The 19,999-nt window shown below is 40.0% G+C and overlaps 5 protein-coding genes and 1 non-coding gene across 11 annotated transcripts; 4 read left to right on the forward strand and 2 right to left on the reverse strand.

Annotated features, from left to right (window-relative positions):
* Window positions 1–976: 976 nt before the first annotated feature.
* On the forward strand, window positions 977–2,087 carry LOC6526916 (adult cuticle protein 1). Its single transcript, XM_002087979.3, has 2 exons — window positions 977–1,081; window positions 1,284–2,087. Exons 1-2 carry the CDS (start codon window positions 1,076–1,078, stop codon window positions 1,683–1,685), a joined length of 408 nt encoding a protein of 135 aa, XP_002088015.1. The 5' UTR covers window positions 977–1,075; the 3' UTR covers window positions 1,686–2,087.
* A 1,766-nt stretch (window positions 2,088–3,853) lies between these two features.
* LOC6526917 (sodium- and chloride-dependent glycine transporter 1) lies at window positions 3,854–9,467 on the forward strand. 3 transcript variants are annotated; one of them, XM_015198011.3, is made up of 11 exons: window positions 3,854–4,041; window positions 5,604–6,361; window positions 7,061–7,192; window positions 7,261–7,436; window positions 7,491–7,531; window positions 7,592–7,712; window positions 7,769–8,108; window positions 8,172–8,329; window positions 8,388–8,516; window positions 8,587–8,793; window positions 8,857–9,467. In XM_015198011.3, exons 2-11 carry the CDS (start codon window positions 6,001–6,003, stop codon window positions 9,115–9,117), a joined length of 1,926 nt encoding a protein of 641 aa, XP_015053497.1. In that variant the 5' UTR covers window positions 3,854–4,041; window positions 5,604–6,000; the 3' UTR covers window positions 9,118–9,467. The 3 variants fall into 3 exon arrangements, with proteins under 3 accessions (XP_015053497.1, XP_015053495.1, XP_002088016.2); XM_015198009.3 differs by having other exon boundaries at window positions 5,708–6,361; XM_002087980.4 differs by having other exon boundaries at window positions 5,801–6,361.
* A 773-nt stretch (window positions 9,468–10,240) lies between these two features.
* Window positions 10,241–13,031, forward strand: LOC6526918 (sodium- and chloride-dependent glycine transporter 1). Of its 2 annotated transcripts, XM_002087981.3 has the most exons (9): window positions 10,241–10,602; window positions 10,809–10,940; window positions 10,995–11,149; window positions 11,210–11,301; window positions 11,365–11,864; window positions 11,922–12,073; window positions 12,187–12,315; window positions 12,410–12,616; window positions 12,678–13,031. In XM_002087981.3, the coding sequence occupies exons 1-9, from the start codon at window positions 10,440–10,442 to the stop codon at window positions 12,957–12,959; spliced, it is 1,812 nt and encodes a 603-aa protein (XP_002088017.2). In that variant the 5' UTR covers window positions 10,241–10,439; the 3' UTR covers window positions 12,960–13,031. The 2 variants fall into 2 exon arrangements, with proteins under 2 accessions (XP_002088017.2, XP_039226368.1); XM_039370434.1 differs by lacking the exons at window positions 10,809–10,940; window positions 10,995–11,149 and having other exon boundaries at window positions 10,242–10,602.
* A 738-nt stretch (window positions 13,032–13,769) lies between these two features.
* Window positions 13,770–16,617, forward strand: LOC6526919 (sodium-dependent proline transporter). Its single transcript, XM_002087982.4, has 9 exons — window positions 13,770–14,127; window positions 14,355–14,486; window positions 14,556–14,719; window positions 14,776–14,876; window positions 15,003–15,472; window positions 15,527–15,675; window positions 15,828–15,956; window positions 16,017–16,223; window positions 16,281–16,617. The coding sequence occupies exons 1-9, from the start codon at window positions 13,965–13,967 to the stop codon at window positions 16,551–16,553; spliced, it is 1,788 nt and encodes a 595-aa protein (XP_002088018.1). The 5' UTR covers window positions 13,770–13,964; the 3' UTR covers window positions 16,554–16,617.
* Window positions 16,606–19,940, reverse strand: LOC6526920 (sodium- and chloride-dependent glycine transporter 2). Of its 3 annotated transcripts, XR_005560041.2 has the most exons (10): window positions 19,634–19,939; window positions 18,655–18,950; window positions 18,542–18,597; window positions 18,359–18,482; window positions 17,968–18,301; window positions 17,749–17,900; window positions 17,560–17,688; window positions 17,304–17,504; window positions 16,885–17,252; window positions 16,606–16,832 (listed from the first exon to the last, which is right to left on the reverse strand). XR_005560041.2 is itself a non-coding variant. In XM_002087983.4 (9 exons), exons 1-9 carry the CDS (start codon window positions 19,809–19,811, stop codon window positions 16,950–16,952), a joined length of 1,773 nt encoding a protein of 590 aa, XP_002088019.1. In that variant the 5' UTR covers window positions 19,812–19,939; the 3' UTR covers window positions 16,863–16,949. The 3 variants fall into 3 exon arrangements, 2 of the variants coding, with proteins under 2 accessions (XP_002088019.1, XP_015053221.1); XM_002087983.4 differs by lacking the exon at window positions 16,606–16,832 and having other exon boundaries at window positions 16,863–17,252; XM_015197735.3 differs by lacking the exon at window positions 16,606–16,832 and having other exon boundaries at window positions 17,123–17,235; window positions 19,634–19,940.
* On the reverse strand, window positions 19,188–19,375 carry Trnay-gua. The gene is made up of 2 exons: window positions 19,339–19,375; window positions 19,188–19,223 (listed from the first exon to the last, which is right to left on the reverse strand). It is a non-coding gene; the product is annotated as a tRNA-Tyr (tRNA).
* Window positions 19,941–19,999: the final 59 nt, after the last annotated feature.

Raw genomic sequence — 19,999 nt, forward strand, 5'->3', positions numbered from 1 at the left:
TTTAGATCAACACAATTACAAGCACACACAAAGTTTTCATCATCATGAAACGAAATGCGTTAAAAGTGCAGCGCATAAACACACAGAGTTAACTATTGTCCCTTTAATTTAAAATAGTTATATTTTTCAATTGATTATAATTGAACTTAAATTGTTCAGCTTAAACGTTTTTTTTTTTAATATAATTAACGCAGGTTAAGGTTTTTGTTCTGTGTAAATGGACTAATATATTTAAACATTTTTAATATCCCATAATTATATTTCAATATCAGTCGATGAAGTGGGCTGTTCCTCGCATATCATTAACCCTTTAGACACATAAATCAGATATTAGTCGACCTTATACAGGATACGAATCGCTCCATAATTGGAATCGTGTTATAAATCATACTGAAATGCTAATCGCGCACAAACAACAATTAAGTAATTAAAGTGGCGGTGTGATGGAGTGAAAATCAACTTACCGGAACTGCAGCTTAAAAGTGGGTTGGGCCACTCACTTCGACAGTGGGACCCACACATGGCCACGGAGATGGAAACACACTCACCGAGAATGCATTTTTCTGTGGCGGTGCAAGTTTGAGTGGTGCGAATAAGGTGGTTCACCATCGAGTTAGATCATTTTAAGAACTACAGCTTAAATGTACAAATTTAGCAAACTTATTGTTTCTTTCTCATTGTTTTTGATTTTCCTTAACAAATTTTCTTTTGTACATTTACGTGTCTCGATTATTACAATAAGCTAATAACAAAGTAGGTGTAGAACTAGTTCTTAAACAAAACCGCTTTGAAGGCGTTCAACCTAGCCGTTTGATCCGATCCGATACGATCCAATCCGATCCGTTCAGATCCGAGGCATGTCATTAGAGCTGATCATATGCATGCGGAGCAGTGTCAGCAGTGTCCACCGTGTCATGGTGTGTGAACTCTCACTTTCATGAACCCTCCGACTTGGCGGCTTTCCATAGCTGGTGTGGTCAGCAGTGGGGTATAAAACTGGCCGGCAGCTCCGTTGACAGATCAGTTCAGAACAAGAGTTCAACCAGAGCGCAAACCAAAACCCACAAACAGCACCATGAAAGTGAGTTATCAAACGGATTTATCCTGCTAGTTAACCAAAACATAAAAGCATTGATTAGTAATTCTTCAAGGAAGTTTGGGTTCCAAGACTTCAAGATCCTAAATCCAATCAAAGAAATCAAGTTTACATAAAATTCTTTTACAAGCTTAAAGTACGAATATTAAACTTAAAAACTAACTAAATAAAACATTTGATTTAACAGTTCGCCGTCGCCGTTATCTTCACTTTGGCCCTCGCCATGGGCGTGCAGTCGTCGGTGATCCCCCTGCTGTCCCAGGTGGCTGGACATGGACTGTCCTACACCGCCGTTTCCGGACCCGCTGTGGTGGCCTCTCCCTGGGCCGTTCCCGCCGCCCACTGGCCCGCCGCCGTGAACGTGGCCTCGTGGCCTCCGGCAGCGATCCATGCCGCCGCTCCTGCCGTGGTTGCTGCCGCCGCTCCCGCTGTGGTTGCCGCTCATGCTCCCTCCGTCGTCGTGGCCCCAGTGGCCCACAGTGGCGTCTACACTGCCCAGACCCGCGGTGCCATCCACACCGCTCCTCTGGCCGGACACATCCAGTCGGTGGCCTCCATCAATGCCGCCCCCGCTCCCGGAACCTTGTAAGAAGGATACTACCTTGAATGCCCTTGCCGATCCGACCATTGCCTCTACCACGGAAACTGCCATTGATGGGCAAGCCCCGCTATCGAACTGGGGTACCCCACAACACTGTTTTGTAAATACATTGTATATATAGACATATATAGACAGGGTACTCGCACCTAGCACCTGAACAGGATCCTTTCATACCTGTCCCAAAAACGGAGTCATCAAAATTCCCTTTCGACCCAAGCACTCGGCCACGTTTGTGGCTGCCTCTTTCTCTCTCGCTTACCTATTTATTTAGCATACATTTTCCAAGCATTCCTGTGAAAAAGCCCCTCGAGTTTTCCTTCGAACGGAATGCCGAGTGCATTCTGGAAGGAAATGCTTGTACATCTTGCCAATAAAGAAAATGTAACTAAAGTATAAAGGTTTTATTTTGGGCAGAGTTGGGAATTAGAATGAAATAATACAAATAACATACAAAGTATTTCAAGTTTTATAGTTCCTCATTCTGTGTTTTCCACTTTTCAGAACATTAAAAGATGTTATTCGTTTGCTAAAGTTATACTTAAAGATAATATAAGTATACAAAGTATGTTTTGGTGAAGCGAAAAAGAAAATAAATAGTTCGTGCCTGACATATTCCCACAGGCGCACAGTCAATTAGTATACAAAGCCCGTTGGCTCGCAATCTATTATCATCGCATTTTTACGCCTCCGAATGCAATTAATTGACTCATTGCCTCAAATTGACACCACGCTGGAGCCCCTTCCTCCATAATAAAGTGTGATTAGAGCAAAGCAATCGGATCGAACGCTGAAATGTCAAGTTCATGCGCATGCGCAAAGTCTCCAACTGCGTTCAATGCGAAATGCAGCCACAAATCAAATCGAGCTTGTTTTCCACTCCATATCATTTGATTTGCTGTAGCAGGGTCCAACTGTTGCGTGATTTTCCCCTCCCACTTTGCCAGCCCCTTTTTTATTTTCCCCCTACGAGTTTCAACTGCGGCTTACAAAGTCTCGCGCTTGTTGTTCATGTTTATAGTTGCGATTTTGTTGCCGCATTTGGCCGTTGAATGAAATGCGTCAGTGTATCAATAGCAGTCCCCCTCGAACTTCCTTCAACTTTTTCCCACCACACCTCCTTTTCATTGCACTGAAAAAAATTGATCAAATATATGTTAGTATACAAGTGTACTATATATGCTTATCAAAATTCAATGTCCACAAATGCTTTACCTTTAAAATGTTGTTATTTGAGTATGATATTAGTATATATTATTTCTAATATTTTTCTAAAATTATTGAATTTCTTTTCTGAGCACCGTCTTGCGATTCAATCTGTTGTATTGAACTGACTGCAATGATTTATTGTACGCCGGCGGCCAAGAGTCAAGCGTCAATCGTGTCGACAGTCTCCCCATACTTGGAGTCCGACTCGAAAATGGCAAGAAATTTCCTACTGGGCTTCGTTTTGGCCATAGCCGGTAATTGACCGGCAAAGAGAAAATCGCACAGAAGTCGCGGGGGTCAATACGAATTTGGCCTGCTCTTATGCTAGTTGCTATATGCAATTTAGAAAATTGATACGACATGGTATAGATAATTACCACTTTGAACGTACTTAATTTAATGTAATAATCGCAAGCAATTTGGTGGTATATAAAAAAAGCTTAATTCGAAATCGATTTGATATGCTGATACTTATGAGTTGCAAGTTGAATCGCTTAATAAGCTATATATATAAAACAATAGAAAAGCGCTATAAACATATATATATGTGTGAGATGGGATATTCTCTGTTGTATGTTCTATTAGTTAAAATAAAGGCTTAGAAATAGCAATAAAGCTTATATTCTTTCAAACCCAATAGAACTTCTTCTAACTCAAAACGTTTAAAAAGTGAACCCATAGCTGTTGCTCTTTCTTTCTGTCACTCTTTGCATTTCTCTCGAAGAGTAAAAGTAGCGCACAGCAGCAGCTGCGATAAGAGACAGCAGCAACATCTGCAGTAACACAGCAGCAGCAGCAACAACAGCAATAACAGCAGCAACATCAGCAGTCGCAACAGCAACAGCAGCAACATCAGCAGTCGCAACAGCAACAGCAGCAACAACAGCAACACTCGCATTCGCCTGACATTCGGCGACTATCTGGCTGTGTTTTCACTCTTCAGTTTTCAGTCGTTCGCTGGCAGACGCGCCGACAACGTGCGTCGCAGTCGCAGCATTTTCCGATTTGGGTTCGGATCGAGATTCGGGTTCGGAATAACATTCGCGCAGTGCTGGTTTTGCAGGGGTTTTGTGCGTGATTGGAAAATTTGTCGCCTGAACGAAATAGAAAAGTGCACTGTTTGCAGGTGCATGCAAATGTGAGTTTCAGATGGTCGAGATTACAAAACGTACGATAAGGGGACACATTGAGTTTATGTGGCGCCAATATCGCTATCTATGTATGCGTAGTCTTCTTGACGGGCGGAAAATTGTGAAAATGGGTTGGAGCTACGATGGGAGGGCAAGGTACTGCCCACAGACTTGGCCAACACTTGAGACGCCAACTTTTTGCGTCTTTTGAACGCAACCAGGCACACTCAGAGAAAAAATACCCAAATCGATGGTCATTCCCTTATGTAGTCAGTTTACAAGGTAAACTCCAAAGAGATTATAAGCAAACACTATGTTCTTTAGTTAGCATTCATTTTATAGAATTCAAAACATCTACATCCAATTTAATGAAAAAATTGGTGTCTTTGAATGCCTGACCAACATTTTTTCACTGTGCATATATTTGCTTGTGCTTTCCTCTTGGCCATTTCAAATGTTTTTTTCGCAAATTTATTGCGCACACTTGAGTGTTTGTTTGTAAACATTTCGATACGAGTAATTGGACACGTTCGCCGCATTCGGTGCACTCACTAATTTACTCATAAATGGAGCCACACCAAATTAGCAGCGTCATCGGCGGCCAGTACAAGCGTGAACATCGAAAGCAGAAAGTGTAGGGGCAGAAAATTTTGCTTGAATTACACAATTTCCCCAGCTCACAACAAAAAACAGCTGATTTTCACACACCTTTTAAAACACCCCCCACCCATCACCACCTATCGCTTTACTTGTTGAAATGTTTTTGGCCAGAGAAAACACGAGAGCTGTCTCTTCCTCACAGCCCATGGTACGTATGAGCAATGTCAAGTATACGCTCCGTAGGCCAGCGGCATTGAGAGCGAAGAGAGTGCAAGTGGGGGTGGGAGAGAGCGCCATCAGCTGTCCATTGCCCCCGTTTATGCCCATTTGCCATTCCTTTGGTTTCGTTTCTCTTCACCTCTCGCGCTCTCTCTCTTCCATTCATTTTTATCGGCTTTGTTGTGCTTCGATGCGATTCGATTCGATTTGATTGAATTCGATGGCTTTGTTTTTAAAAATACATTTTCTTTTGTTTTGATTTCCCCTTCGAATGGAATTTTCTTTGTTTGGCGGTACTGATAATAGAATAGCTACCGTCTATTTAAAGGAAAACAACTTAACACAGCTTAATGCAGTATTGTGGCTAATATTATATATTATAAAATATTTTCTTCCATTCTAAAAACCATTTTGAAATATACCTTTTTAAGGCGCTGTTTTTCTCAGGGCTGTTTATCTTATCAAATATTGTTAGACGTATTTTTTACAAAAAAAATAATTTCCAAAAACCAAATTTTTATTTTTGTAATTTTTAAATTTTAATTTCCCTAAATCATTTGAAATATATTTATTTTTGTTTGACATGCGCACCACTGTGCTTCGTATATAATCACTGCACACTCAATGGCACTCACATACGCATTGCACGAAAAAACTACGTAGAAAGACTTATATATTTAATTAAATTTGTGAGTTGTTGTTCGGCTCTTTGTTGTTGGTGGTGCCTATAATACTGCTTCATTTGGCGTAGCTTGAGAACGGCAATTCCCATTAAATAGCATCATTTGCCGCTGAGCATCGGAGCTGATTGCTTGGCGCCCGGAGTAATCAAAATCGGGCTTAATTTCAAATAAGATTTAGAAGTGCGACGGGAATGCGCTGGCGGCAATAGCAACCTATTAGAAGATAATCTGAAGCTCGCATTTCTACAACTTGCTCTTCGTGAAGTGACCCAGAAAAACTCTGCTGAATACTAGGTCAGACTGCCAAAAAAACGAAGAAAAAATACAAAAAGCAAAACAATAGTGGAACAAATCGGCATGAACTTGGAACAAACAGAATCTGGATAATTTTAACTGAGCCATCAGTGTCGCGTGTGTTGTGTGGTTTTCTCACCTGGCCAGCACCGTTTCACCTGATGACCCAACATGAAGGGCATCTGCGGTGAGCAGCTCAACAATTGCATGCTCCTGGGCGACTGTGAGAATAGTGAACATGGCACAGAACTGCCCGGTGATTTTACCGGCGAACCAGTGGAAACGGAGTCGGGTGGCGGAATGGGAGGCGGTCTGGCCCAAGCCGCACGTCGAATCCGAAGCCGGCAGGTGCACAGCATGGCCGTGAGATCGGGCAGTGCGTATGATACCCTGGAGCGACCATATCGGCATGATAAATGTCGGGGCCGTTGGGCCAAATCGGCGGACTTCTACTTTGCCAGCTGCACACATGCCTTCAGTTCGCTGATCTTCTCCGAGCTCTCCACCTTTGGAATACTTCATGGCGGTTGGCGTAAGTACCCTTAACAATGGCTAAAGGCTGAGTAAAGTGCACTTTAAAAGTGGATACACTTACAGAAAACTTAGTAGTATATGTACTTTATTCTATAAAAAATAATGAAAGGGGCTTATATGATAGCTTTTAAGGCATTACTATTTAAATGCAATTTAAATTAATATTAACTAATTAATAAATTAACTAATATTAACTAAAAATCAGAAAGTTACGTTTAACACTCTTGAATTGCAATTTTCAATAATTTGTTACTGTGTATTTGCTGACGGTTATCCCCTTTACTTGATCCCATAACTGTTAGTTATCAATGAAATTCAATTAACTAAGGCAAAGGTTATCAGAGCTGCGGTAATGGCGGCTTTTTGCGTTTACTTTGAAAAGTAATCATTTTTGCGAGCGATAAGGTGAACAGCGTAGAAAAGTCGCAAAAAATCAAAACCACTGTTCCAGAATCCCTGTCATAAACCGACCTTAATTACCTCCTAAACAGGTTTTTCTAATGATTTAATTGTGGGTTATCAACAAGTTACTAATTTCATATTTAAGATAAGCTAAGTAATGACACATTGCTCGACACGATGTGCACCCAATAGATAATTATTATGAATATCAAAGTACAATATTACTTTGAATTACTCATAATATCGCTTATACATTTCTTACACATATATTTAATCTTTAAATTCCTCTTCCTAGTTTTGTTTATAATCGCCTACCTAATGGGAATGGTATTTTACGCGCTGCCAATATTTTTGATCCAAGCCTTTTTGGGACAGTTTTCATCTTCGGGATCCATATCAGCATTTCGCGTGGCGCCCATATTTAAAGGTGAAAAATCTGTTTAACTACTTTCAAACTGTGATTCAAATAATTCAAATGATGTGGCATACTTATAGGCATCGGCTACGCCATTCTGTTCCTCAACCTGGGAACGCTCACCTATTACAGCATCGGAGCTGTAGTGCCCCTCATCTATACCGTGAATTCGGTACACCCGGTGATACCCTGGATGAGTTGCAATAACAGTTGGAATACCCAGGATTGTTCCTTGCACGAGAACTACGACGTCGATGTAAGTGGTTTATATATTTATAAATTCAGTTAATTAGATAATTTGTGTTTATAGGATTACAGGGTTGATCCTCATTCCACGGTAGAGTTCTTCAGGTAGGTCATTGTCGAATTCTCATTAGATTGAGCTATAGCTTACGTTGTCTATTTCTATAGATCGACGATTGCCTCTACTGAAAAAGGTTCCAGTTCCATGAGCATATCCTGGTCCATGCTCCTGGGCGTTTTGTCCATTTGGCTGGTGGTTCTGGCCCTGCTGCTCAAGCCGGTTGCTTTTGTAAGTATATCTTATAAATTAAATATTATATGTAATTAAGCAGCGCTAGGTTTTAGATTGGAAAAGTTCTGCGATGTTCATGCGTGCTGATGTTTGCCTTCTTCGTCGCTGTTTTCTTATACTCACTTATGCACGAGCAAGTCACGTTTGATACCCTGGATTACTATTGGATGCCCCAGTTGGATAGCTTTGACAGCGTCCTGGCAACGGCACGCACCGCTCTTCTGATGGCCGGCGGAGCCTTGGGTCCCGGTTGGGGCAGTATCATAACCTTGTCCAGTTACAACAACTTCCGCAGAGATGCCGAAAGACTGAGTATTTGGGTGTGCCTTACTCATATCACCATCGGATTAATGGGACTGCTCTGCTGCAATGTGGCCCATGATCACTTTGAGGGTAAGAGCTCATCCAAATTTTTTTTTTACCAATTTTATTTTATAAATTTTCTTATTCAAACAGATCACGTGGGTATGATGCCATTACATGTGGATGAGAAGCATCATATGCAGTTCCTGTATCTCTGTTTCTCCTACTTGTTTGGACGATTTACGACAACGCCAAATCTTTGGGCATTTCTCTTCTTCGGCATGATATTTTTATCAGAACTATGTGCCTTGGTAAGATTCGTTTTGCATTCATGTGAAAATATTTTGTAAATTACTTGTATTTCTTAAGATCATCCAAATGATGTCCGTTATTACTGCCTTGTTTGATGAGTTCGAGACATTGCGTTCAAAAAGAATCCTAGTGATTTCCTCGCTGGTCTTCTGCCTTACAGCCTCCTCTGTATATTTTTGTACTCAGGTGAGATTGAAATCGTACCTTTTTTGATCTACCTTTTCTATCTATATATATATTAATTTTCCCTTTTCAGTTGGGCTTTAGTCAGCTGACTCAACTGCCAAATTTGGCTGTGTTCACACAGCTGCTTATTTCCGGAATCCTTGTGCTGATGACCACTTGGGTTTATGGACGCGTGCGATTCCAGTGCGACTTGCAGTTTATGTTAGGCAAAACGATCTCAAGTTTCAAAATTTTCTTTATACGCTTTGCCACGCCCATATTTCTGGGACTCTGTTTGGTAAGTAGTTATTTCAATTATTTTTGCATTTCATATGACTTATGTTCTTGTTACTTCTTGCAGTTTCAACTAACCTATTTATTTACGCGTGATCGCATACACGACGTCCTGATTTACGTGAGCCAGGGCTTGATTCTCCTAACGGCCATGTCTTATATGGTTTACAAGGTTTGTCGGACGAATGGCGATTGGCGACAGCGACTGCAACAGTGCCTCGCTCCACATGATTGGCATCCGGTGGATGCGGACAACCGGCGATTTTACGAGGAAATCATGGGCATCTCGGAGATGCTGGTTATAGATGCCAATGCCAACACCACATAGTGCCTAATATCGAATCGAATACTCTCTAGATCAAAACTCAATACTTAAAGCGTCGCCAAAATGAAATGGCGTTGACAAATGAACTGAACTGAACTCACTTTTATTATATACACACACACACATACAAAAACCATAATAACAAACACGCACACTAGTATATACATAAGCGGATCAATTGGTAATGGCGATTGTTAGTTCTTGTAATGAAGTTGTACTGATATTTTCCAAATGCTAGCTATAGAGAACAATATACTGGTGATATTTAGTAGTTTCCTACTAAAATGTTCAACAAGCTTCGGCCAAAAATATTGTTATGAACTAATAAAATTTTACCTTTTAGGCATTGAAAATGTTTAATCCTTCTTTTGGAATTTGGGAATCGTATAAGGAACTAAGTGCCGCATTTTTGATATTGGCTGTCATCACTATGAACTACTTGTTTAATTTGATAGCGCAATTATCGCATATTTTCATACAAATGCTCTACGAATACATGCCCAAATTAAAAATATATTTTTATAAAGCGTACTTAAAAAAAAGTACAAATTATATAATTGCAGTTCACGAAAAAACGTGTTCATATTCGGAGCGAATTTGTTAAAATTTCTCTGTTGAATATTGCAAAAAAAGGCATATTCTTAATGTATTAGGTAAATGTATATTATTACATAAAATTAACTAATAACAAATTAAAATAGTTTTATTTTTGTAGCACCGATTCATGCGGACATTAAATTGAAATCAACGTGTCTTTCATGCTTTTGCATTGCTGCCTGAGTTTTCCTCCAGATTAAATCAATTTGCGGCTTTTTCTGCGAGAACGAGCATATCAGTATTCAGTGTAAACGTGTAAATAAACTTAGCAATATACGACGATAAGCGCACACAAGTGAGACATACGCAGATATAGATATTAGAATATGAATTAAATTAGGAAATAATCTTTAGGTATCTCCGTTTTGTAAAGATTAGATGGCCATTTGCAAAATATTTTTAATGAATATCGGTATAAAGTGTGTGATTAAAGACCAAGTATGCATTGCCTGAGTTAGGGCATGAGCATCATATTCAAAAGCAACGAGCTTATCAGAGACCTGCTGTCGGAATCCGATTCAGTTTGCCGGCATCGGTTCTACTAATTAGTCCGTAAATTCAAAAAGTAAAGCGCTTGTGGATCGTTTGCACATATGAAATACTATAATAATAATAATAATAATAATAATACCTCTTCTGAACATATCTACAACATATCTACAAATTTAAATAAATTCAAATTTAAATACACTTTCGTGTACAAATTGGCTGAGTGATATTCTAATACAATGGCATATGAAACATCGTATGCTATTGGGCTTAAGCCCTTCTCCCCTGATCTGAATCGTGGCAAGTGGGATAAGCCCACGGACTATTTATTCGCCTGTTTTGGATTAGCCTTGAAGTTGGATGTCTTTGTGGCATCGTTTTGGATGTTCTACGGCATGGGCAGTAAGTAATGCTAGAACGACATTTCTATATTATATTTCTGATAAGCTTAGGATTTATTGTTTGCTAAGTGCTCACATAAGGTGACAAATAAAGCAATGACTCATTCCGCCGAAATTTCTTTGAATACGGGACTGATTTAAAGTAAATCAGAATGTAAGATTTGTTTCGTAACAAAGTTATTTAAATACTCTACTTGCTTGCATCAGTTTTAGGAATACTGTCTTACTTTGTCTATATGGCCATTTACCTGGTTCCCATCATGGTCATTCACTCCTTCATGGGTCAGTTTTCCAGCAGCGGGTTCATCTCCGCCTTTCGCCTGTCGCCATTTTTTAAGGGCAAGTAACATAGAAGTTCGCACAAACATTAAATGATTAAAATTTCATTTTCAGGCATGGGATATGTGAGTGCATTTTTATCTATCTTCATGCTGATTTACTATAGCATTTTCGCTGCGGTTCCTCTGCTCTTCATAATAAACTCATTCCGACCCACCTTGCCATGGAGTTGTGAGGGGCTGAGTTCTTGGTACAATGGAAATGCTACTGTATGAAAATTGGTTTATACACAAATTGATTTCATGACTAAGAACTTTTGTATATTTCAGAATTGTAAGAACGAACTAGTCATGGATGATTATAAAACGCAATACAACAGCACTTTTAAAGTCTTTCATATACCTTCCGTGCAATACTTTCAGTAAGTACATAGTCTCATTTTGTATTAATATAACGTTTTAAAAAATTTATTTTCGCTTTAAAGATCAATTATAAATGATGATCACAGAAATCACTTTGCTGCACTTTTATATCATCCGGATGCGCTTGAGGTTTCTTATGAGGACTTCGAGTTATCTTGGCATTTTGTGGGCCTCTTCGCAATCATTTGGGCTGTGATTGCATTCATTTTTTATAAATTCTCGGAGACAGCCAAGTTTGGAAAACTTATACGCTACATGGTAATTGTCACCCTGGTTCTTCTTTTGGTGTGCTTTGTGGGATTCCTGTTCCTTCCTGAAGCTATTAACGGACTCAACAGATATGTGATTCCAAGTTCAGCTAATATGGCCATGGGATTCTCCTCCACATTTATCATGGTCCTTCATGCATTCGGAGCAGGATGGGGCAGTGTAATAGCCCTGTCCAGTTTCAATGGGTTTAGGACCAACATAATGTCGTATAGTTGGATTATTTCCATTGGACAGATCTTCATTTACATCATGTTTGGCATGGTTACCTTTATGTTGGAATGTTACTTGAATGGTAATTGCAACTTAAAGCTTAGCATAATCTACATTTTATTGATATTATCCCTTTCAGAACTCTCTGAAAGTGATGAAGTGATCACATATTCATTGCACCATTGGCTGATATATTTGTCAAGTGCTTCTGTCTTGACTACAATGGCTTGGCCAAACCTATGGATTTTTATTTACTATTCTATGCTCTTTTTAGCTGCTCTAATTGTGATGGTAAGTGTACTCTAATATAAATGTAACCATCAAATCAACTGCAGAATGATGCTCGATTAATCTATAGAATGTAATTAATTTTCCACCCAACAAAACATGATTAATAATTACAGACAACGCAGATATTCACAGTTTTGCAAAGTTTGTTTGATGAGTTTGAAACACTTAGAGTAAGAAAACAGCAGGTAACCTTTGGCTTAATTGGAGGCATTGCAGTATGCTCCCTTTACTTTTGCACAAATGTAAGTACTCAAGTTTACAAAAAATAATTAAAGATACGAGTATATGTATATTATAACACAAAGTCTATTGCTTATATTATTTGTCCGTTTTTAGCATGGCTGTCTTCTCTTTTCGGTTTTGGGTCTTGATGCCTTCTTCTCACATAGTCTGCTGCATTTGCTGCTCCTCTTGGTGGTTTTGTGGATCTATGGTCGAGAACGTTTCCAGCGGGATATTGAGTTCATGTTGGGCCAGCATTTTGCCTCCTGGAAGGTCTTTATACTCCGCTTCATAGCTCCAATACTTTTAGTCATATGTCTGGTTTGTATTAAATTGTATTTGCTTGTTGTTTAGAATAATCATATTTCTTTTAACATACTAGTTCGTAGGAATCCTTCTGTCCCATTTGAAGCATTCTATTTCCACAGACGTGGTCGTCGTGATGTCCATTGTCCTCGTAGATTTTCCCCTTCTGGCAATTCCTGTGTACGGATTGTACCATCTTTACCAGCGCACTGGCACCTTTTGGGAACGCTTCAAACGCACCTGCCGACCCACCGATTGGTATCCGCTTGAGATGGAGCACCGCCAGAAGTACGAGGAAGCTTTAAACAATTTGGATATGACCCAACAGCTGTGCGAGGTTACTGAGGAGGTCAACTAGTTCCTGGTGCGCTTCAAAATGTACTGAATATAAATAAATGAGTAATTAAAATGCATAATTAAAGAAGAATAAGTATTATCACTCTTGGAATATCATATTATAGTGGAAAAGCAAATGTTGTTTCGGTATGCTTACAGCAATGTGTTTTACTGACACCACAGTGATCCTCGTATAATATGGACGGAAAATTGAAAAACATATATGTAGTTGCCATAAATATGTTTGAGAACAAACCGTAATAAGCCTGTCATACCTGAGTCGATCAAGTTCACTCATCTGACTGTAGATATCTCGGAAACTTTAATTAAGTTTCGCTTAAAAAAATCTGTAACGCCCACATCTGCTTTGTTATTGTAATATTGTTTGTCTATCGGGAGAGAGCTTTTAGAAACGTGCAATTATTAATGAAGTTATTGATAATGTATGGTTATAAGCAAAGTACGCTTGTCGACGTCATTGTAGTGTATAAAAATGCCTTTTAATTTATGAATGTAATTTCAGTGACCCATGTACGAGTGATAATGTATTATATTACATTGAGTTATATTCTTATCAGCATGAACAAATTAATATGGATTATATTACATTGAGCTATGAACTATTTACTTTTTTTTCAGAATTGTCTCAATGCACTGTATTAAAAACCGATTACAGCCGACTATTTATTTTATTTATGGCACTGTTGGTACTTAACATTTATTTATTTATTTAGCGTGTATTTGATTGCAGATCTAGTGTGAATGGTCTTTGATAGGGTATGAGCATCTCAGTCCAGCGGCATCAGCTACACTGCGGTTTATCTGCGGAATCGGATTCAGTTCGTCCGCATCGCTGCTACTAATTAGTTCGTCAATTTAAAACGCTCGCGAAATGTTCGTTGTTTGTCAGAGCTTTTGATGATAAATACCTCCATCGGCGTGTGAAATTGGATAGTTTGTTTAATTTTTAAACTTTTCCAAATCCCTTAACCCACACATTTTGTCGGGGCTATATTAACGTAACAGAATGATATATGAAACATCGTATGATACTGGGCTCAAGCCCTTTTCCCCCGATCTGAAGCGAGGAAAGTGGGAAAAACCAACGGACTATTTATTCGCCTGCTTTGGATTGGCCCTTAAACTGGATATATTTGTGGCCTCGTATTGGTTCTTCTTTGATATGGGCAGTAAGTATTAAAAACAGATACTTTTAGCTATACATATGCACCTTTATTATCTGCATTATAGTTCCAAGGTTAGCCTATTTATTTCAGGGGCGTTGCTTTGAATAAGTGCATGTTTCTACACTCTGATCAGATAAGAATTATAAATATAATATAATTAACACAAATATCGAGTATTATTAGTACCAACGATGCAGTTTTCTGGTTACACAGTTTCTTGCCTTCTTCAGTTTTTGGGATGATGCCGTACCTAGTTTACATGGCAATATACTTGGTTCCAATCATGGTCATTCACTCCTTCATGGGTCAGTTCTCCAGCAGTGGGTTCATCTCCGCCTTCCGGCTGTCACCGTTTTTTAAAGGTATGCTAAAAGGTGGAAACTAAATAAATTATAGATGGCTGAATGTTTGTTCTTCTATTTGTATTCTAGGGATGGGATATGTAAGCGTTTTCCTGACCATCGCCATGTTGATTTACTACAGCATCTTTGCTGCTGTTCCTCTGCTCTTCATGATTAACTCATTTCGACCTACTTTACCTTGGAGTTGCGAAGGCCTTAAGTCGTGGTACAATGAATCCGCTGGAAAAACTACAGTAATAGGAATACCATAAATAATACAGTAATAAAAACAGTTTCTTTTGATTTGCAGATATGCAATGGGACAATCAGTGAGGATCTTATGAGTATGTCTGATAACGACACAGAGTTTCACAGATTACTTGTTCATGTACCTTCCGTACTCTACTTTCAGTAAGTGAAATGTAGCAATCATCACTTTTAAAATTCTATGTGTAACACATAAGCATAAGATTATAAGATGATCGATTTTAATTGTTTTCAATATTTTGATTATCTCTTCAATTGTAATATTTTCAGATACCACTTTGAATCTGCTGAAGAGGACAATTATCCAGATTTGAGTCAAGATTATGAGCTATCCTGGCGTTTTGTGGGCCTCTTCTTTCTAGTTTGGACAATGGTTGCATTCATTTTTTATAAATTCTCGGAGACGGCGAAGTTTGGCAAATTTTTACGTTACATGGTTATTGTGACGCTGATTCTCCTCCTGTTGTGCTTTGGACGATTCCTCTTTCTTCCAGGCGCCCTCATGGGGCTAAAGAGCTTTATGAAGCCGGGTCTGGATGAAATGCTAATGGGAGTTTCCTCGACATTTGTAATGGTTTTGCATGCATTCGGAGCTGGCTGGGGTAGTGTTATGGCCCTGTCCAGTTTCAACGAGTTCAAGACTGACATCATGGCGTATAGTTGGATTATTTCCTTCGGACAGATTTTTATTTTTACAATGTTTGGCATGGTTTCCTTTATGCTGGATCACTACTTCAATGGTGAGCCTATTATTACTTGATCAATATACATTAATGGTAACGTTTGTCTTGCAGAACACATAGAGGGTTCTTTCAACACACAAGTATTGAGCCATTGGGTTCTGTTTTTGTCCGGTGCTAGCGCCTTGTCTTCTTTGGGTTGGCCGAACCTGTGGACTTTCATTTACTATACTATGTTGTTAATGGCTGCCCTTATTGTGATAGTAAGTACATATATTGTGTCTGAAAATATAAGGTTTCTTAAACAAAATAGCAAAGACTTTGTTTTTCGTTCGGAAAATATTGTTAGTTATTTATTACGATTCTTAAGGAATATTCCCTTTACAAAGAATCCTTTCTTTTCCTTTTCTTGTAGACGACGCAGATATTCACAGTTTTGCAAAGTTTGTTTGATGAGTTTGAAATACTTAGAGTGAGAAAACAGGAGGTAACCTTTGGCTTAATTGGAGGCATTGCAGTATGCTCCTTTTTCTTTTGCACAAACGTAAGTACTTATTTTAAAATTGATTAAGTTTACAACAAAATTCTGTATATTTTTTTTTAGCATGGCATAATTTTCTTTTCGGCCTTGGGTTTGGATGTCATTTTCTCACATAGTCTGCTGCATTTGCTGCTCCTCTTGGTGGTTTTGTGGATCTATGGTCGAGAACGTTTCCAGCGGGATATTGAGTTCATGTTGGGCCAGCATTTTGCCTCCTGGAAGGTCTTTATACTCCGCTTCATAGCACCAATAATATTAATTATTTGCCTGGTACGTAATGCATTTTATGTGGTTTAAATTCTTGTCATCCGTTTTTCGCTCTGTTAGGTAATAGGAATATTTGTGTGCGTCATGGAGCACTCCTACTCCTCAGAAATAGTCCTTGTATTATCCATTATACTAGTGGTTATACCCATTCTGGCCATTCCTGGGTATGGAATCTACTTCCTCTACCTAAGCACTGGCACCTTTTGGGAACGCTTCAAACGCACCTGCCGACCCACCGATTGGTATCCGGTTGAGATGGAGCACCGCCAGAAGTACGAGGAATCCTTAAACAATTCGGATATGACCCAACAGCTTACTATCGTGCCAAACTAAGTTCTTTCATCAGGAATAACTCATATATATTTTGCTGAATAAAACATAGTGCTTTTTAATTACATTTAAATGCTATACTAACAGTATGTTTTATGGATTTTTCTAATTGTGGGCGTTGTACAACTGCATTTGGCTTATCAATAGAACTTGGAAAGACAAATTATAAAATGACAATATAACAACATTTGTGAAAAGCTTGCATGTTTGATTCTTGTTGCTTCGAAATATTTGCGAAACTGATCTTGGCTCAAATAGAGTGTTGCAAGTTCTACTTGTGCCCTGGAAAAATGAATGTGTGTTTAAGACCAATCGCATTAATCCAAATATTTACTCTTCATGTGTACAAATGTTGTAAATATGTTACCAATAAAAAATGTACATATATTATAGATTATTCTACTTGGTGGACTCGATGTCTGTGTCAGACATAAAACCCGGCATTCTGCGTTGCCTCCGGAAGGCCTCGTATTCCGCACGATCTTGCGGATCTGATGGGGTCCAGTCCAAGGGCCTGAGGCGTTTCTTTAGGCTGTCACATAGAGTGGCCCGCTTACGGATCATGATATAGAAAATGTAGAGCGGTATCCACATAACTGATGTTATACAACTAGCCCAGCCGATCATAATGGCCCATTGGGGGTATGGGATGTTGTTATAGGTGATTGTCCTCATGAATACAATGCTAGTTATAAGTATAAACTGAAAGTGGGATATTCAAAGGCTCATTTTGTCTGTGAAAATCTTTCTTACAATTAGTATAACGGGTGTGACGACCTGCCACAAAATTCTCCAATATAGACTTGGTCGTTTTCCGAGCATAAATTCGACATCCAGCATGAAATTTTTAATGCCATAAATCCAAGCGACCATAATAATCTCCACCAGACAAATGACAATTACAGCTATTGCCGAGGAGTACCAGTCAAACAGCTGGAGAATAAACATGCCCCCCTAAAATAAGTGGTTAGAATATTAGTAGAGGACAGGTATTTCTGGATTAACTCACATTTGTGCACATTATGGAGGAGAGTCCCAAAAAGATAAAGCAAGAAACGAGCGTCAGTTTCCACTTGTGACTTCTCACCCAATACCACTCATCCAATATCGATGTCATGATGGCCTCCAGTTGTACAAACTTCGTATGGAAATAGACTTAGTAGACCTAAATTAGGTTTCCAAAGCACTTTCAACTTACCACACTGTCGATGCCCAGCAAAAAGAGCATAAAGAAAAACATGAGCGCCCAGAGCTGCGGAACAGGCAGCATGCCAATGGCCTCCGGATATGTGACGAAGGCCAGTCCAGCTCCTCCGGTGGCCACGGTTTCCACAGGAATGCCCGATTTTTCTACAAAATTAACAATTCCTTACAGCCGAACAAACTCAACAGTGAGCAAACGAAAATGAATACTTACCAGAAAGAAATCCCAACACGGAAAAGACAACAAATCCAGCCAGTATGCTGGTGAACACATTGATCGATACTATGAGAATCGTGTCCCATCTGGCGTTGTTTCGAAAGTTGCTGAAACTGGCCATGTTGACGATACCACCCCAGCCGGGTCCGATGCCGAAGAACATTTGGATGGCGGCATCGGCCCAGACTTTGAGGTCCAGCAGGCGGTCCCACTCCGGATACAGGTAGAACTTTATGCCTTTCCAGGCGCCGGGCAAAGTGGCTCCTCTGACGAGCAGAATGAAGAGCAGCAAGTAGGGGAAGGGTACCGTGAAGTAAACGACCTTGCCAACCTGAATTCCATGGGCTAGAGCATTATGAATCTTAACGTGATTGGGAAAGGAACATACCGACTTGATTCCGCGCATTAGGCAGAAGTAAATAATAATCCAGGTGACTATCAAGGCAACTAATTGTTCCCACACCATGCCGCCCAGTTCAGAGATGTCCTTTGAGATTCTAAGGACTTCCAAGCTGCAAAAGGACATTTCAATTGCCAGTGGAATGAAATTCATAGCTATGTTGGCACTTACTGAAAGAATTCATCGGCGGAAGTTGAGAATCCATCAGTACTATTTTGCTTTCCCATCTAAGAAGCGAAAGTGTTGAAGTGTACGAGGATAATTATCGTAAAAAACTAGCTCACGTCAGAAACGGTTACACAATTGTCGCTATTCCAAGAATTACTGCAGTCCTCCCAGGGCACCTGCTTGAAGAAGCAGTAGAAGATCATCCGGACGGGATACGATATGATCACCGAGTAGTAGCACACGCAGTAGGCATTGACCACCACCTGGGCGATGCCCGTTCCCTTCAGCAGAGGCGTCATGCGAAACATGCCAGTGCATCCGGTGCTCGAGAACTGGCCGATCAGAACCTCCATATAAAACAGGGGTATGCCGGCCAAAATGACCATTAGCATGTAGGGAATCAGGAAGGCGGCTAGGAAGGACGGAAAAACATGTACTAATTAAAAGAGCTTAAACACACATACAAAGTATTCAAAGTAACTCCCCATTGGAATTATCTCTTAGCTCATTAGCCATAAAAAATAATTTTTAAGTAAAATGTGATGTGAAATTTTCACTTTATTGCATTAGATGCAACTATCTAAACGAATAGCGTCCATGGCTAAGAGAGCAGCGACAAGGAAAAAAAAAAGTGGACCTTAAAATAATATCCTTCGAGCCGGATTTGAACCAGCGACCTATGGATTTCAACATATCGCGATTCAGTAACTGATGATACAAGAGCAAGCGCTGTCTGTGGCCAGGGGGTATTGTTTGGCCCAGAGTCCTGCCTCTGCTCGCATCACCAAGCCTCGGAAACTCTACAGTCCACCGCTCTACCAACTGAGCTATCGAAGGCGTCGCTCTTCCGCTGGCCAAATGGCCCTCATGAACGTTGGAGCTTTGCCAGCTTTCACTCGAAAGCTAAAGCCTAAAAATAACCATTGCCACTCAGTGCAGCACTCTTGTTCGCTGACGTCACTGCTGCGCTATTTTGGGAGCTTGAGCTCACCCATCAATTTGCTACATGATGTGTGGGTGGTTCGGTTGTCTCGATGGGCTCGATTGGGTGTAAACAGGTGTGGCCAAGTGGGCGTATGTGGGATGGTGACTTACCGCCGCCACTGCGGTAGCAGAGATAGGGAAAGCGCCACACATTGCCAATGCCAATGGCATATCCGAGGAGCGAGAGGATGAACTCCGACTTGGAATTCCATTGGCCGCGGTTCTCGTCCCGCTCGATGCGCTTATCTTTGCGCGGAGCCGTCGTCGTCGCGGGCTGTGTATTCGCCATGGTCACTCAAGGCTGAATTTCGAATTTACCATGCTGAACTGTACCAAACAGATGGAATTTATAGACCTACTTTTACAATATTTATTTGATGTTGTCAAAAAAGCGAGTAAATTTGAGTTTGTGAGCTTGTTTTTCTGTCAAGTGCAACATGTTCAAAACACTCGTGTACAACAGAGCGTATGAGTAAT

The sequence above is a fragment of the Drosophila yakuba genome, chromosome 2L, assembly GCF_016746365.2.
Source record: "Drosophila yakuba strain Tai18E2 chromosome 2L, Prin_Dyak_Tai18E2_2.1, whole genome shotgun sequence".
NCBI classification, from domain to species: Eukaryota; Metazoa; Arthropoda; class Insecta; order Diptera; family Drosophilidae; genus Drosophila; species Drosophila yakuba.